General features: G+C 37.3%; 1 protein-coding gene and 2 pseudogenes across 3 annotated transcripts; 2 read left to right on the top strand and 1 right to left on the bottom strand.

Annotated features, from left to right (window-relative positions):
• Positions 1 to 633: 633 nt before the first annotated feature.
• LOC148726054 (uncharacterized) lies at positions 634 to 4,815 on the top strand (annotated as a pseudogene). The gene is made up of 4 exons (XR_015990033.1): positions 634 to 760; positions 887 to 3,261; positions 3,365 to 3,414; positions 4,351 to 4,815. The product of XR_015990033.1 is annotated as an uncharacterized LOC148726054 (transcript).
• Positions 4,800 to 6,818, bottom strand: LOC148726053 (uncharacterized). Its single transcript, XM_088728667.1, has 2 exons — positions 6,783 to 6,818; positions 4,800 to 6,025 (listed from the first exon to the last, which is right to left on the bottom strand). Exons 1-2 carry the CDS (start codon positions 6,816 to 6,818, stop codon positions 5,042 to 5,044), a joined length of 1,020 nt encoding a protein of 339 aa, XP_088584793.1. The 3' UTR covers positions 4,800 to 5,041.
• On the top strand, positions 6,008 to 15,249 carry LOC148726052 (uncharacterized; annotated as a pseudogene). Its single transcript, XR_015989991.1, has 14 exons — positions 6,008 to 6,562; positions 6,772 to 6,992; positions 7,448 to 7,500; positions 8,083 to 8,163; positions 8,688 to 8,751; positions 9,354 to 9,499; positions 10,203 to 10,314; positions 10,458 to 10,541; positions 10,815 to 10,995; positions 11,139 to 11,228; positions 12,151 to 12,222; positions 12,536 to 12,665; positions 13,447 to 13,634; positions 14,057 to 15,249. The product of XR_015989991.1 is annotated as an uncharacterized LOC148726052 (transcript).
• The last annotated feature ends 8 nt before the right edge of the window (positions 15,250 to 15,257 follow it).

Here is a 15,257-nt window from a genome sequence, read left to right as displayed (position 1 = left end):
AACCCCTTTTTCCATTTTTCATTGAATGTGGAAATTCTCGTAAAAAGGCAATAAATTCCGACAATTTATCCAGCAATTAGAATATATCTTAACATGCCAAATCCAATCTTCACCCCAATTTTCCACTTTCTCGATCAACTCTAGACACACGGGGTTAATTATATCAATAGGCTCCTTGCACTAAGAAGTCACGTGATCTTCTCCGCCATGTTGGAGGGCGAACAAATCGGTTGCTATGGGAAACTGTGGCTGCTTCGTGGGATCACGAAGGGTCAGTTACACAAATGTTTGCACTATTAGCTTCTTTATTTTGGAGCAAAACGATCTTTATCCACTCGTCAAATTTGCATAATGTCCAAAGAGCTTCTGTGATCGAGCATTTGTATTCACTTTTACTTCTAACGCGTCGGGAACAAACGAATGGCAGGCGAAAGTTTATTTAAGCTTAATCCTATCAACTGATTCATTCATTTATTCGATTTTTCGCAAGAGTTCTGCTCTTTCTTTGGGTTAGGTAAAGATTGTCAAGAATTGTAATCTAGTTGCATGTCTACAAAATGCGAAACTTACCGAAGGTTGACGCTATTTAGCTTTTTTCGATTGGACTGATTTTCTCAGTAATCCAAGTGTTGACCCTCACGTTTACCGAGTATAACCTTCACCGATGTAGAGAAATATGCAACACGTTCAACGGGATGTGAAAGCACTGCAAAAGTTTACAAATATTTTGCAGAACCAGGATATCTCCATAACATCAAAAGTAAGTGCACTGGTAAATAAATTGGTGTAGTCTCCTGAAAGTTGCTGATGTTTTCGCCTTTCATGTTATGAAACCATTCCTTAAAAAGTGCTTAAGACTGATCCAAATTAATTTTACAAATTTCAGTTACATATAGTGACTCGGAGGCATTTATTTTGGCCAGATGCTACAGATCGATAAAGAAAAATGAAGCACCACATTCCCTTCAAGTGATAATTGGTATGGATCAAACAACAGTGTCTGGAAAGTGTTCTTGTGTAGCAGGTGTTGGAGGGATTTGTCACCATGTTGTGGGCCTTCTTTTTTACTTGTCACACTTTATGCAACTTGGGCTAAAGAACTTACCTGATGATCTGACATATACTATGATGGCGCAGCAATGGAATGTTCCCAGAGGGAAACACATAAATCCTCAATGTGTGGACACCTTGATGGTGAAGATGCCTCAGGAGGGTGCAAACTATAATACATTCATTAAAACCACTCTGTACTCACCTGCATCCCAGTATCATATTCTGGGCCCTGATCAAAAAGCTAAACTCAAAAATCTAAATCCTGAGCCTTTGCTATGGAGTTTGTTACCAGATCTGGAAAACTTTTCAAGCTCACATCTTACTTCTGTACAAACCAAATTTGGAATGGTGCCAAAGGGGTCTGTAATATCTCACCAACAATGCAAAGGCTCACAGAAAAATATGTCATAAACGGTTCTGCCCACACCTCATTCCCCAAGCTACCCCTTCCTAATGCAGATTAAAGGTTTAAGAACAATGAGTCAATTTGTTTGAACAGCAACAAATCAGCAAAGTTAGAGTCACTGTCAGTCACTTTAGAGATGGTACATGCTTTAGAAGAAAAAATGAGAGAACAGGATGAAAGTGACCTTTGGCATTTATTAACAAAAAAAGAATCACTGCAAGCAAGTTTGGAACAGTCGCAAAGAGAATTTCTAATTTTGATACTCTTGTCAAACAACTTCAGCCATCTAGGCTTGTACCGACAGCTGCTATGAACCAGCTATAGAAATGAGGGGTAAAGCAGCATCCATATATGCCATTAAAGCAAAGGAAGGGATGGTAAACTTGTACTCAAGTGGTCTGGTAATAAATCCAAAATGCCCCTGGCTTGGAAGTTTTCCAGACAGGAAGGTTTAAGATATTGAGGCAGCTCAAAATGGTTCATCAAGTCCCTATGGCTTCTTTGAGACAAAGGTTGTCCAGGAAGGAATGACCAGCTTAGATGATCTGGCTTACCTTAAGAATGACCCCATTTCAAATGAATTAACCCTAAACAAGCAACATGCATATTATTCACAAGTACAATGCCAATTAGGTACTTCTGGCCTGGATTGGTGTGACTTTTTGTGTTACATCAGTGATGATTTGTTTTTTTTCCAAAGAGCAGTATTTGATCCTATTTTTTCCCAAAATGTAAGGATAAGGCTGACATGTTTTATTTTAACTTTTTTTTGTGAGAACACTTGCATCATAGACCACTTTCATAAATGGTTGCCAGATTAATATTCTTTTGTTTAAATTTAAATTTGCCTGGGTGGCCTCCCTTGAGATAATGTATTCTTTTGAATTTGGCACTGGAGAAGGAGGCCACCTAGGCAAATTTGAATTTAAACAAAAGAATATTAATCCAGCAGCCATTTATGAAAGTGGTCTATTGTAATATGTGTAATGATAACACCCTGTGGCACTTGCTAAGACAGATTATTTTTCAAAATTAATGGTCCCTGAAAATTTACAAGCAAACATGCCACTGTCCACATCTGATTAACAGTGCCCAAAAGTGACAAAGGAATTTCATTGTCGAAAAGATGATATTCTTTAATGCGGCGTATGGCCCTCTCCACATGAATCCGGACTTTGGCTATGGTTTTTGTTTCTTTGACTTCCTCTGGTGAAAACTGTGCACGATTTAAAAGATATGGTGGAAGGTTTAGCTTTACCCCTTTACTACATAATAGATCATCAATATTAAAACCCTAATCAGCCATCACACTATTATTGGCACTGGTGCAGATGTTGTCACTCTCTCGTCTTCCTAGCAAGAAATTTTCCTGGCACCAAGTGGAGAGACAATTTGTCTCTCCACTTTAACAGAATAAATCGCGACTTTCTTGCTACTTTCTTGCGACTTGTCTGCGACTTACTACTTTCTTGCGACTTAGCTGCGACTTTGCTGCGACTTAGCTGCGACTTAGCTGCTACTTTCTTGCTACTTTCTTGCGTCTTATCTGCGACTTGCTACTTTCCTGCGACTTAGCTGCGACTTTCTTGCTACTTTCTTGCGACTTAGCTGCGACTTTCTTGCGACTTAGCTGCAACTTTCTTGCTACTTTCATGCGACTTAGCTGCGACTTTCTTGCTACTTTCTTGCGACTTAGCTGCCTGGCTACCTAGCTGGGCCGAGTGGCACGCAGGCTAGGTTGCATTGCCGATAAGCAACATAGATTCTCTGAAAGAGCAGCTTGTTTCGGAGGTCCGAACCAGGTATTTTGACACTTTCTCCTGTCATTCGTTCAAATTAGAAATGCTGAAGGTACAAAAACTTATATTTGGCTGCATTCTCTTTATGTTTTCAATTTTTTAAAAGAAGAACGTGGGATTAAAGATGGCTTTTGCCAACAGTTTAAAGACGAAAGGGTAAGAATTCGTTGAGAACTGTTTCCTGTACTAGACTCGAGATTGTGGCGCACTTAAATTTGATACCTCAGATTGTCTTTTTACACTTTCCTTACCTTCTTGTTACGTCTGGTTTACTTTCGAGAAACCTTTAATCATTTAACTTCAAGATGGGACGGTTATTTGTGCTTCACTGGGAATAGTTTTGACCCTTTTCATAAATGGCTGCCAATTAAATTTTTTTTGTGAGTATTAAAACTAGCCAGACTAACCTCGGTTTTGAGTTAATAATTTGAAAGAAATTTTACTCCCTAACGAGTTTAGTGAGGTTAATTTCATTGCATACAAAATAATTTTTATATTGGTAGCTATTTATCATTCCTAGAATCCAAAGTAATTGATTTGGAAATAATTGGATGAGAGAAAGTTTTTTTTTTTAAATTTAATTGCTTCCAAATTGGACAAGCATGTAGTCCTTTGCCCACTAATTTATGAAACATTCCAAAGTTGATGAACTTGATGTAGGGCAAATGTTGGGCCTGATATATGGCATGTACATGTTGAACATGATATACGGCAAATGTTGCTTGTATACATATGGAATTTCTCTTCTTGTATTTAACTCAAGATCTTACTTATTTACTGCTTGATATATTAAGTTGAATACTTGCAGAGAAATTCCATATAAACTCAAGATCTTATTTGTTTGCTGTACATGATATATTGAGTTGAGCACTTCCATATCTGTGTACATCCATGTATTATTCTATAGTATCTGTTGCCATTTTTCCTTTTTGTGTTTCTTATCTTGGGAAATATACCCATAGGACCTGCAAGTATTTTATGTATTTTTTTTCACAGTTTACGTATTCGTATTACACCTCAAGTGGCTTATTTTACTTGACTAGTTTGACTCCATACTTTTCTCTAAGATAAACTCGTTTTTCCTTACTACAGATGGACTTTACAGCTGTGAGGATGGCAACAGATGGAGATTTGCAAGCTCTTGGTTCGGTTTGCGGGGGCGACATACTTGCACTGAGATAATAAGGATAATGCTGCTCATTGCAGTAGGGGATTAATTATTCTTTTCTTTTTATAAATGTCATTCATGTGTACTCTGATAGGTTGTGTTAACATAACACTTTTAAAACAGAATGGAAAATAGTTCGTTACCTGCTATTTACTTTGCTGTTCTACCTTGTTGAGTTCATAGATTTCGAATAACCAGGCCAGATGATATCTTTACAATACACTGTACTGTAAAGAGTGTGAATGGTGGGTCAGGCAATTTCTCTCCCCCACAGGTGTGTAGTTTATGAATGAAAATAATCCGTTCTTAGTGTCAAGAGTTTAAGTTCCTTTCCACATTTAGAAAACATGTTGGAAACAGAGAAGAAATAAAGTTGATTTCAAATAGCATTTTTAATTTATTTACTTGTGTGGCTCGGTATCCACCCACAAAATGATAGCGGCATTAGATCTGACCAACAATAAATACCTTGCAATGTACATATGGCCACACTGAATATTTGCGAACCTAACATAGCTCCTTAACCAACCGCATACAAAGCTTTGTTTTTGAGTGTACCAAAAACACTGCTCATGCTGGGTAGCCTGTGAACAGGAATGAAATTCAACCATTCTTCTATGGTATGGCATTAATATGATCCAGTAGATCTAAGTAGAGTTGGAGAGCTTCCTCTGCTGTTGTAGCTGGCTCTAGACCTTCATCCTCCATGATTAGATCGCAGAGCTCTTTACAGTAGGGACATCCTTTCGCTTGTGGTTGCTCGGCACACGTATCCTGTGCGATTTCGATTTCGTCGATGTCAACAGGAGTCATGTAATCTTGACTCTCAGCTGATGCTGGAACGAAGTAGAGTACATCTGGCTTTCCCGACGGAGATTCCACATTGCTAGACGGTCGAATTCGGTGAACATTCCATTCCAGTGCAGCTCTGTGTAGTTCACTTTGTATGACATCCATGAAACAGAACTTCAGGCATTCGCGGTGTATTATATCATCATCGTGATACAAACCAGAATCTCTCAAGTCCTTAAAAAATGTAATCCACCATTCTGCACATCCTTGCCTCAAACATCCCCACCATGCTTCAATTCTTTGGTTTGCTGTAGATTTCCCATACATGAAACTTTTATCACCTGCAAAGTCGTCACTCATGGACCGCCGAAAGAAACGCTGAATAGCTGCTAAGTTCCTGTTCTCAGATCCCCTATCTCCACGTACAATCCTTGCCGTACCTCCTAACTGTCTTGCATAGTCTGAGAAATATTGAGCTACTATACGAGGGTCGTTGTTCGAAGATGCAACCTCCAGCCATAGGATCCTTCGACTAAAGCCATCAATTGCACCATGAATGCAGAATCCAAACGGTTTTAGTTTGTCGTAGCCGTCAATGTGCCATAAGTAATTTGGTCCTTTACACCTGTAAATTCGTCGTCGTAGTCTATGCTGTGACCTATGCTCCACCCCTTCAGGATCAAAAACCCTCAAAACATGTCGAACGACTTCCCTCGTAGTAACAAGACTGTGCTGATTGATGAGTCTGATGCATTGCTCGATATCCGAGAAGGCTTCCACTCCCCTTGAGTTCTTCCTCGACTGCTTCTACCACCTCATTCAAATTGCTTCCACGCCGACGTCTTGTACATCCCAATCGTCTGAGTATTCTTTTCAATTGTCTTAACGAGATCCAAATGAGCCATTATTTGCCATGTCGGTACTGCGGCCCGAGGCAATTTTTTTGTTTAACCTGTGCCCACGATCTGCACGCGGAAAGAAATCCACGTTCCACGTTCCACGTTCCACGTTCTGGAGCAATGGAAGGTATTTATCAACGACTGCTTGCATATATTACAATTGTATGTATATTAATATATGGAAATACAGCAGTCAAACTTCAATAAGCTGTTGGATTAATGCGCTGTTTTGTAATCTCTATTAGCAAAGTTTTGCATCGATGACACGTACGCAGATTACATGTATTTAGAAAATAATAACAAATCTATCAACTGACTATCCTGTTTCAATTTCTTTAAAGGATAACAGATTCATTCCATTGTTTCCTAATCATGGTGTAATTGAATCCGGCCATTCTTGTTCTTCAAGATTTCCTCAAATGGTTCAAACTAGTAGATGCCTTCGGTAAGTTGGACACAAAGTCAAAGCTTGCACAATGTTGGCTTTCGAAAGCAAAGTTAAGCAAAGTTTCAAAATGTTTGCAATTGTCAGAGGTTTTGAAGACAAAATATTTTTGCAGTGTTGGTTCTGTACTATCTTCAATGATTTACAATTTTAACTTCAATGTGTTTGTGTATACATGTACATCTTTGCTATTTTGTTTCTACATATAGGTAACCAGCACCTGAAGGAAGTCGCCATCTGTGACTGTGAAAGCCATGCAGTTACTTTGGTGCGTAGTCAGTTCTCGCCAGTTTCACCTGAGAGACCGTCTGTGGGCTTCCATTTTAAATTAATGGACCTTGCTGAAAAGTTATTCTTGCACAGTCGGGTGTCTATAAAGGAGTTTTCAGAATTGATTTTGGAAATGACACCACCTTTGCAGCCTAATTTTGTAAGTAGTTTTATTATTGCATGGTGTTCTTTATGAGATCAGTGTTTTTTAATATACTTATAAATTTTCTAGTATAAATGCATTATTTTTTTAAACATCATATTGAGAATTGCTCAGTTACATTCTGGAGAAGGGGGCAGTGGTTCAGTGCATCAAAATGTTTGGAGTGCTGGCCTTCAAATCTTAGCGAGTGTTGAATTTAAAAGCTATGTACCCTAATATTTTAATTTCCAGTTACACTGTCCATTTCAGAAATCTTCTGGACTGTTAGTTTTCCCATTTAAGCTATTTAAAACCCTGCAAATACCAAGGCCATCAAGTTGTGTTGATGATCTTGGTAGGTCTGTTCTAGCTTGCCCAGAAAGGTGACCTGGCAAGCAGACAAGGTTTACTAGCTGCAGTGGCTATGTTGATAATGGCTAAGTGCTCAATTAAAATAATTTATTGTTTTGCAGATTCATTCATTCGTTCATGCCATATTAAACTCTGGTTGCTTTGAAGAGTACAGGTTAGTGGAATGCATTTTTAAACTGATATTTAATTATATCAGTGGGTGACTAACTTGGCCATGCCCTATATGGGGGAAAGGAATTGATGATGAGATGCAAAGGCACAGTGTCCTAGTGGTTAGAGAGCTAGTAGTGTGCTCTTGAGTCAAAGACTGTTTGTTTGAGCCTGTACTCTGTCATTGCTTTGTTTCCTTTCTATAGACAAGAAGCCTTAAGCCACATTGTGTAATTCCTCACTTAGGTGTATAAACAGGTACTGGCAGCCATTTGGTAACATCTGAAAATCAGTACCCAGTGTGAGGTGATAACATCTTATCCAGGGTACTGTAGGTGGTAGTGAAGCTTCTACTTACTTCATGTTAAAGAAACCAATAAGCATCAGTATAAATATATGATTTGCTTGGCTAGTTTTCATTTTGGTCAGTTTTGTCAGTTTTCATGTGGAGTAACTTGTTTTTTTCATGCAGTTATTAATTTAATGGTAGCAATATATTAGGTATATTTCTTTTAAAATATACTTAGATTTTATATTATACATTGTGGCAACCTAGATTAATGTCGTCTTGTGACATGTGATATAGACATTTCAATTACAAGCTGAGGTACGTGGACTCCTTTGTGCCAGAACTCTACATGGCACTGACTACCCCTTGTGTCCCAAAGTAAGTTGTTCTACATAATTATTGTGTTATTATTAGTGGTCTGCCAGCCTCCTTTATGCTGTTTCTCATTAGGCAACAGTTAATGCCAAGTTTTGTTTCACTGTAAAAACATTGTACAGTGACTGTCATGATAACAGGGCTGATGGTAACTCACTTTATGCAATCTCTGTGAAATTTAGTGGGGTAGTTGTCATTATTGAGTGTTTTGAGATGATTTCATAGTAATATTTTGTGTTTCAGCTCATTATAAAATTGACTTTACTATTAACCCTGCAGTTAGGAAAAGGTAATTACTATTTCTTGGTGTTTCCGTGAGCTAGACAAACTAAGGCACAGGATTGCCAGCAGTGGAGAGCCCTTTAATACTGAAGCCCCATGTGCCATGTGGCACACTGGGCCATGAGTGAGTGCAAGGAGTTGTTGTATCCCTGAAGCACATTCAGTAAAGGACAATTTTATTCAGAAGATATTCAGACAATGTGATTAAAAAAATCTAATTATTACCTTTTTTCATCTTACCCCAGAAAAATGGTGTGCTCATTGAAAGTATTGATGCCTGCTTTGGTCTGGCAAGAAAGAAAGCAAAAGGTGGAAATACAATTTCATCAAGACATGGGGATCTACTGTTTAGTGACCAGGATGATGTAGATAATTTTGTTGACAATTACCCACACTGTGGACAAAAATCTTTGGATCAGGTATATTTTGGAATTTGTCCTCTAGAGTGCTCTTGATGTATTAGGGAGTCAGTATGGGAATTCTTTGACATAATCCTACTAGTCTGGATTGACTGGAAAGGCTTCTACAGTTAAATAAAATAATTCAAAGTGAAAAACATCAGCTAGAGTACAGAGAGGAGAGTGCCTCTGGTCCAGAGTTTGCACAAGGCCTCATTTCAACCAAGCTATACATGTATAGAAAGATTACTGCTTTAATGAAATAGTATCTAAAAACTTTCAGTTGACATCAATGCCTTAATAGTATGATTGTTAAAGTGGCTCAAAGCATAAATTATTGTTAATAATCAGATAACTGTTATTATTTTAGATTTTGATCTTTGGTAAGAACTCCCATTTATAGGTATCATTATGCCAATTGTGTCAAATGTAGGTGATAGTGATCTGCATATGTTATTAAAACAGATATTGGGTATAATAACTTTGATACATAATTTATGTGATATATCCAAGGGTTGTAATAGATTCCATGCAGGTGAAGTCCTCCCTGCCCTTAGAGGTAAAGGGAAGAGTCGACTTTTTGATGAGAAAGGTGTATTTGGTAGAGTCAGCAGGCATGATTTCCCAAAGAGCTTGTTAAACAAGGTGAAAGGTGAGAGGTGAATTCATATTTTTGTGAGGTTTTGGTGCATTTAAAATTTGCTGATATTTTTCCAAACTTTCAGCATTTGGGTCACAAAATCCATGTGAAATGAATATGAATTTATGCTTGTTGATTTTTTCATGCTAGGATTATTCACCGAAAAATAGAATTTTTCCAGAGTTTGAAAATAATTTAGAATGTGAAATATATACTACATATATATAATAATAAAACCGTGTGGAACAGGCTCACATTTGTACAATTTATTTCATAGGTTTGGATGTAAAAGAACTTATGCAAATATTATAATTGAAGATTTAAGTAATCTGCTGAAATTACAATGTCTTTGACTGTATACATGGCAGGCAGTAATTAATTTCCTATTCTTTTTCGTATAATGCTTCTTTCATGTCATCTGATGGGTAAATTCTGAACGGGAATGACTGGAAAAAGCAGTATTGGTAGAACTTCATCTGGGTGGAATTCTCAATTCTTCCCTTTCCCTACCAAAACATATATGTATATGTTATTACTGATTTGAAGTGTGTTGTGGCGACGTTCAACACTTTTGCACCATTATGTTACTTTTGGCTTTTTATCAATTTTTTTTACCTAAATAACCTTACATAACACAAAACTATTAATTCCTCCAGGTGTATCACACTTTAAATGGGTTTTTAAATTTACTATATAGCAATCGATTTTTTCTCTTTTCCTAGGACATCATACTCTGTTTATAAGCTTAAGAAGCTGAGGGAAAATATCACAACAGATTCCCTGAAGGTTGTTCTCATGTATGACATTGCATGCATATTGTCAAGTCACTTGAAGGTCAGTACCATGTGGAGATGTTTTTGTTTTTTTTCATTTAACAATGTTACACCCCCTTACCCCTATCTTCTTCTTGTTCATGCCAGTCTGAATGCATGACAAATACGCCCCAACCTATTTTTGTACTATTTCTATCTTTTTACAATAGTGCCCAAGAGGAATTGTTATCTGGTGTAAGCCTTGCCATACCAATATTTCATTGTTACAGACACAAAGCCTCTTGTGAGGTAACTCCAAATTAAGATGGTTTGGGAAGTGGGTAATATGGTTTCCTTGGTGTTATTTTGTGAAGTGCTTGATTAAGAAATTCTCTCTAACTTTGACCATACTTCGTCCTTGTATTTAAAAACTACCAGAGTATTTTTAAGAGTCAAAACAACTACAGTAATACATAATAATGATAATACACTGTACATGTACATAATTATTTTAGTTCAGTAGTCATTGTCAGTAGCCACCCCACATTTGCCTATTATTGATAGATTTATGGTTAACTCCAGGTCCAGTTTAGTCCAAGGCGAACACCCAATATTGGATTGACAGATGGTGAAGGTGTTGAAAGATTTTGGTCTTACCTGTGTCAGTTCTCTACCATCACAAAAGAAATCTCTGTTGATAAAAGAGTTGATATTCTCACTGATGCTTCATTGCATTATGGTGAATACTTGTTTTACAGATTTGGTATGAATAACAAATTCCTTCTCAAGACTATTTCTCTTTTGTCGATAACATGACTGTGTGTATATTTTTCTTCTCCTCCTTAGTTTTTATTTTAATAATACCCATTTCCACTGTCCCAAATTGTAAAATAATTTTTCTTGCAGTTCCAACTATGATAGCAAGACTAAAGAAGGCATCAACTTTGCTGTCTACATTTGGTGAAGAAATTAGAAAACTTATTATTGCATTACCAGGTATATGGTACATTTTTTTTTTTGCCCGGGCTCAATGTATGCTAATGGTGTTTGCTTTGCCAGTTTGGCCCATGAAAATAACATTTTCTTCAATTGAAACCAAAAAGAAACTAACTATTATTAAACAGCAACAGAGCACTTTAAATGCCTGTAACATGCTGTCAAAAGAGAGTCAACTGATGAAGTTAGAAATTGACTATTAAGCTGATGACTTTCTTGGAGTACACATTACAATTTGAAAACATATTTTGTAACGTTTTGTTAGTTTCACAAGAGTATATATATTAGGTTGCATAAGTTTAATACTGCTGAAGTGTGTTAAGCGTGCTTGTAAGGTGTCTCAAGGGGCTAGTACACTATTTAAGGTTTGTTAGGTTATGCAAGAGCCATTCGAGGCATCTCTTTCAACCCTAGTTTTTTTATCTTATTTACTGTTGTAATTTTGTCTGATTTTGTAAAACTATAATGCTGTTTTTGTAACGCTTTACACTCACTGCATCAATAAACAAGATGCCCGCTCCTATTCTGTGTTTTGGGATTATTTAGATTAGTTACAAACCATTTTATAATCGTTTCAGTGTGATTAGAATATAATATGATTTTCTCATTGTTAATGTTCATTTTGACAAAATTAAGTTTTCTGTCTTCAGGAGATTGAAAGTGAAAATTAAAACCACAATTACTTTACAGATTTATCAGTTTCATATTACTTCAAAAAGTTAAAGTGCATAAGCAATTGGAATCAAACATAGGGAGATATTCTCCACAAGAAAAAATAATTGTGTCCACATTATAGTGGATTACTACATGTACATATAGACAATAGGGGCCACATTACTCTTGTTGAATATATTAGAGTGCCAACTTGAATGCAATAAAGTAACCGCATTTTGTGAGCAGTGTTTTGGTATTTATTTTTCAGATGGGTGTGACTTGGACACAGTAAGGCAGTGGATGGACAATGAAATGTCAGAGATAGTCCCAAGAGAAAAAGGTATGTTATACTGTAAATAAAGGTTGTCAATTGCAAAAGTACAAATGAATGTAAGGGTTGTTAGGATCAGGCACTGAACTCCCAGTGACCTTATCAGTGAAACGAGAACATGAAGTGTCATCCTCCAACAGCATAATCTTGTGATTCTAGGGCCCTTAAGCTTGTGAACTGAAAAGTATTTGACTTCATTTACGTGTACGTTGTAAGTACTAGTATTAAATGTTAGTGCCATTAATAGTAAATTGTTGCTGTAGAATAGCATCCGTCTCTAGTATGTTAGTATTTACTAGTACATTGTAAATATCTGTTCTAGATTTGTCTCTTCAGTGGGATGAAACCTATGTTGAGCTTTTGGTGAGAGCTTCTAAACTAAAATCCCACATTGCATATGCTAAAGAACAAGAACCTTCCCAAGTAGACATGCTGGAGAGAAAAATGTCAAGGTATTTTCAGTTTTTGTGTAGCTTTAACGAAGGAAAGACTAGAAAGTGGTTCGCAAAACTGGTCACAGCTGTTTATGGAGTAAAAACAATGTTTACACATCAGAGTAGACTGGAAGGTTCCAAGAACTGGCCTACCTCAACAGCTGGTTGTTTCATTTAACAACCTATACATATGATACACAATCCTCGCAGTAGATAGCGCTATTTAAGCACTAGCGAAAATCAGACCTGAAAAAAATCAGGCCTGTATGGGATTCGAACCACTGCGATACTAGTGCAGCACTCTACCTCTCAGAGGTCAGTGGTTCGAATCCCGTACAGGCCTGATTTTTCTCAGGTCTGATTTTCACTATTGCTTAAATAGCGCTATCTACAGCAAGGATCGTGCACCATATGCATCTAATACCGCAGTTCAAAATATATGAACTTCATATATTTCATTGTAGCTGATTTATCACTTTCACGGGTTTATTATGAATCAACTCAACGGCCTGCTCCCAGTTGGCTTGTTAGCTCAATTGGTAGAGCGCTGCACTAGTATCGCAGAGGTCAGTGGTTCGAATCCCGTACAGGCCTGATTTTTTTCAGGTCTGATTTTCGCTATTGCTTAAATAGCGCTATCTACTACGAGGATCGTGTATCATATGTATCTAATACCGCAGTTCAAAATATATGAACTTCATATATTTCATTGTATCTGATTTAACAACCTATGTTAAGTTGTTTGCATGCTGAACTTTCTAATATTGGACTGAGTCTGAGCACGGTTTTTTTTTTTTAGGAATGAGAAGACCCTTTTGGGGTTGGAGAAAAAGCATGGCATCAGACTACGCTGGCAAGAAAATGATGCTACCTTTCGAACTACACAGCAGCAATTGAGTAAAAAGAAGCAGGACATTGAGGTAATGAGATTACATAAGATGGCATCAGAAAGAATTTTTCTCTTGGAGTTAAAAGCAAAATATGCAGGTCTTTACTTTTTTTATGTAAGATGCAGTCTCAAACTTCATTGAGCTGGTTTCACCAGGTCAGGATATCATTCTCTGACAAGAGAGTTGAGTGTTTGAGTACGTAGATATTTATAACACAGAAAAAGAATTCTTCCAACTCAGCTGTAATTACGACCTCCACAACGCTTTCCATTTTCATTGATTTGCATGAACAGACACAGTTGTCAAGTTGTGTAGGTTAACAGTAGATTCCTTTGAATGAACTAAAGACTTAGTAGAGTGCCAAGTATTGATTGTCATCTTTCAGCTTCATTGCAAAGCACGACTGAAGAGATCAGGGGATATACAAAATGTATTAGATTATTCTAAATGTAGTGGCTTCCAAGATTGCGTTTTGAAATACAAGAACTTTCAGGTTATTAATTAAGTCTTTCATATCAGATGGCCAAGCCATTGCGATAAAATTGGCCAATCAGATTGACAAAGTGGTCAATTCAATGAATCAGGGCCTTGCCACATTGAATAGACTGATGAGAGATGAGGTAGTCACGTTTGAGGACATTGAAGATCCAGGCAGTGACCTATATACTGTGAACTTCATTTTTCAAATGATACCAACAATGTGCCAGCTGATATAGAGAAAAAGTTGGTACACTTGATGTCTTTGGGAGACAGATGTAAGGAGGAACAGACCTTGGTGAAAAAAGAAATGCTTCGATTTTTCACGTTTATTGCTGAGCAAATAAATGTCATCACTTCTTACTTGGATGGGGAAAATGTGAATGGAGGTTTGCGGTCACTCCTTCAACAGAAAGTTGATGTCTACAAAAAGGACCTAAAGTTACTGAGATGTATGTGTGGAGACTCAGTTACTTCTCCTACTTTTGAAGAGCCTGAGGAAATCTACTTACATTTCAATGAAGTTGAAATAGAAACACCAATCGACGTTGAAAATCTTTATGACTTTAGTCTCTTTGAGGACTTAGAGTGTCATAGCACACCTATAAGGGGGTGGAATGATGAGGACTTTCACCAATAATTAAAGTAATTATGACCGTTTCAAAGTTATGCATTAAGTAAGGCCTGATGCAAGTCAGTTGGCTCATTGAGGCAGGCGCTCAACTCCGGTTTCTGTAGCAAGAAATGTGTAAGAGCATTTCTACTCCCCCTTGGATGGGATGCAAGTCCATCGCAGGGTTACCCCCAACATTAAATTCGCTGGTTCCCATTTATTCCCCTGGGTGAAGAGAGGCACTGTGAGAGTAGTGTCTTGCCAAAGAAAACAACACAATGTCTTCGGCCAGGGATCGAACCCGGACCACTCAATCCGGAGTGGCGAGTGCACTCACCAGGAGGCCACCGCGCTTCCAAAGTTATGCATATTTTTCAGTTACTTTTTAGTGAGGATAGTTTTGCAAAGTACATCACAGCCTTGTACTATTTCAATAAATCAATGTAATTCAAAAAATGTTATACATTCAAGAAAAACAGTTACTATCAGTAGTGCATATACATTTGCGAATATGGATGTAACATTCTTTTGTCCACTTGCGGTTTGATACTAATTTATAAATTCACAGCCGTAGCGTATTACTAGCTGTAATTACAATAAAGCTGTAATTCCAAACCTCAAACTATCTTC

This window comes from Stylophora pistillata, chromosome 7 (assembly GCF_964205215.1).
Source record: "Stylophora pistillata chromosome 7, jaStyPist1.2, whole genome shotgun sequence".
In the NCBI taxonomy this organism is placed as follows: Eukaryota; Metazoa; Cnidaria; class Anthozoa; order Scleractinia; family Pocilloporidae; genus Stylophora; species Stylophora pistillata.
The sequence above is the reverse complement of the archived record's forward strand: the minus strand, read 5'-3'. Positions and strand labels throughout refer to the sequence as shown.

What these genes read in the sequence shown, in the direction of transcription:
- LOC148726053 (XM_088728667.1), bottom strand. Translation starts at nt 6,818, where the DNA reads ATGGCTTTCACAGTCACAGATGGCGACTTCCTTCAG. An exon ending in CAGATGGCGACTTCCTTCAG is followed by an intron (nt 6,026 to 6,782) that starts GTGCTGGTTACC and finishes ATGAGGTGGTAG; the next exon opens with AAGCAGTCGAGGAAGAACTC.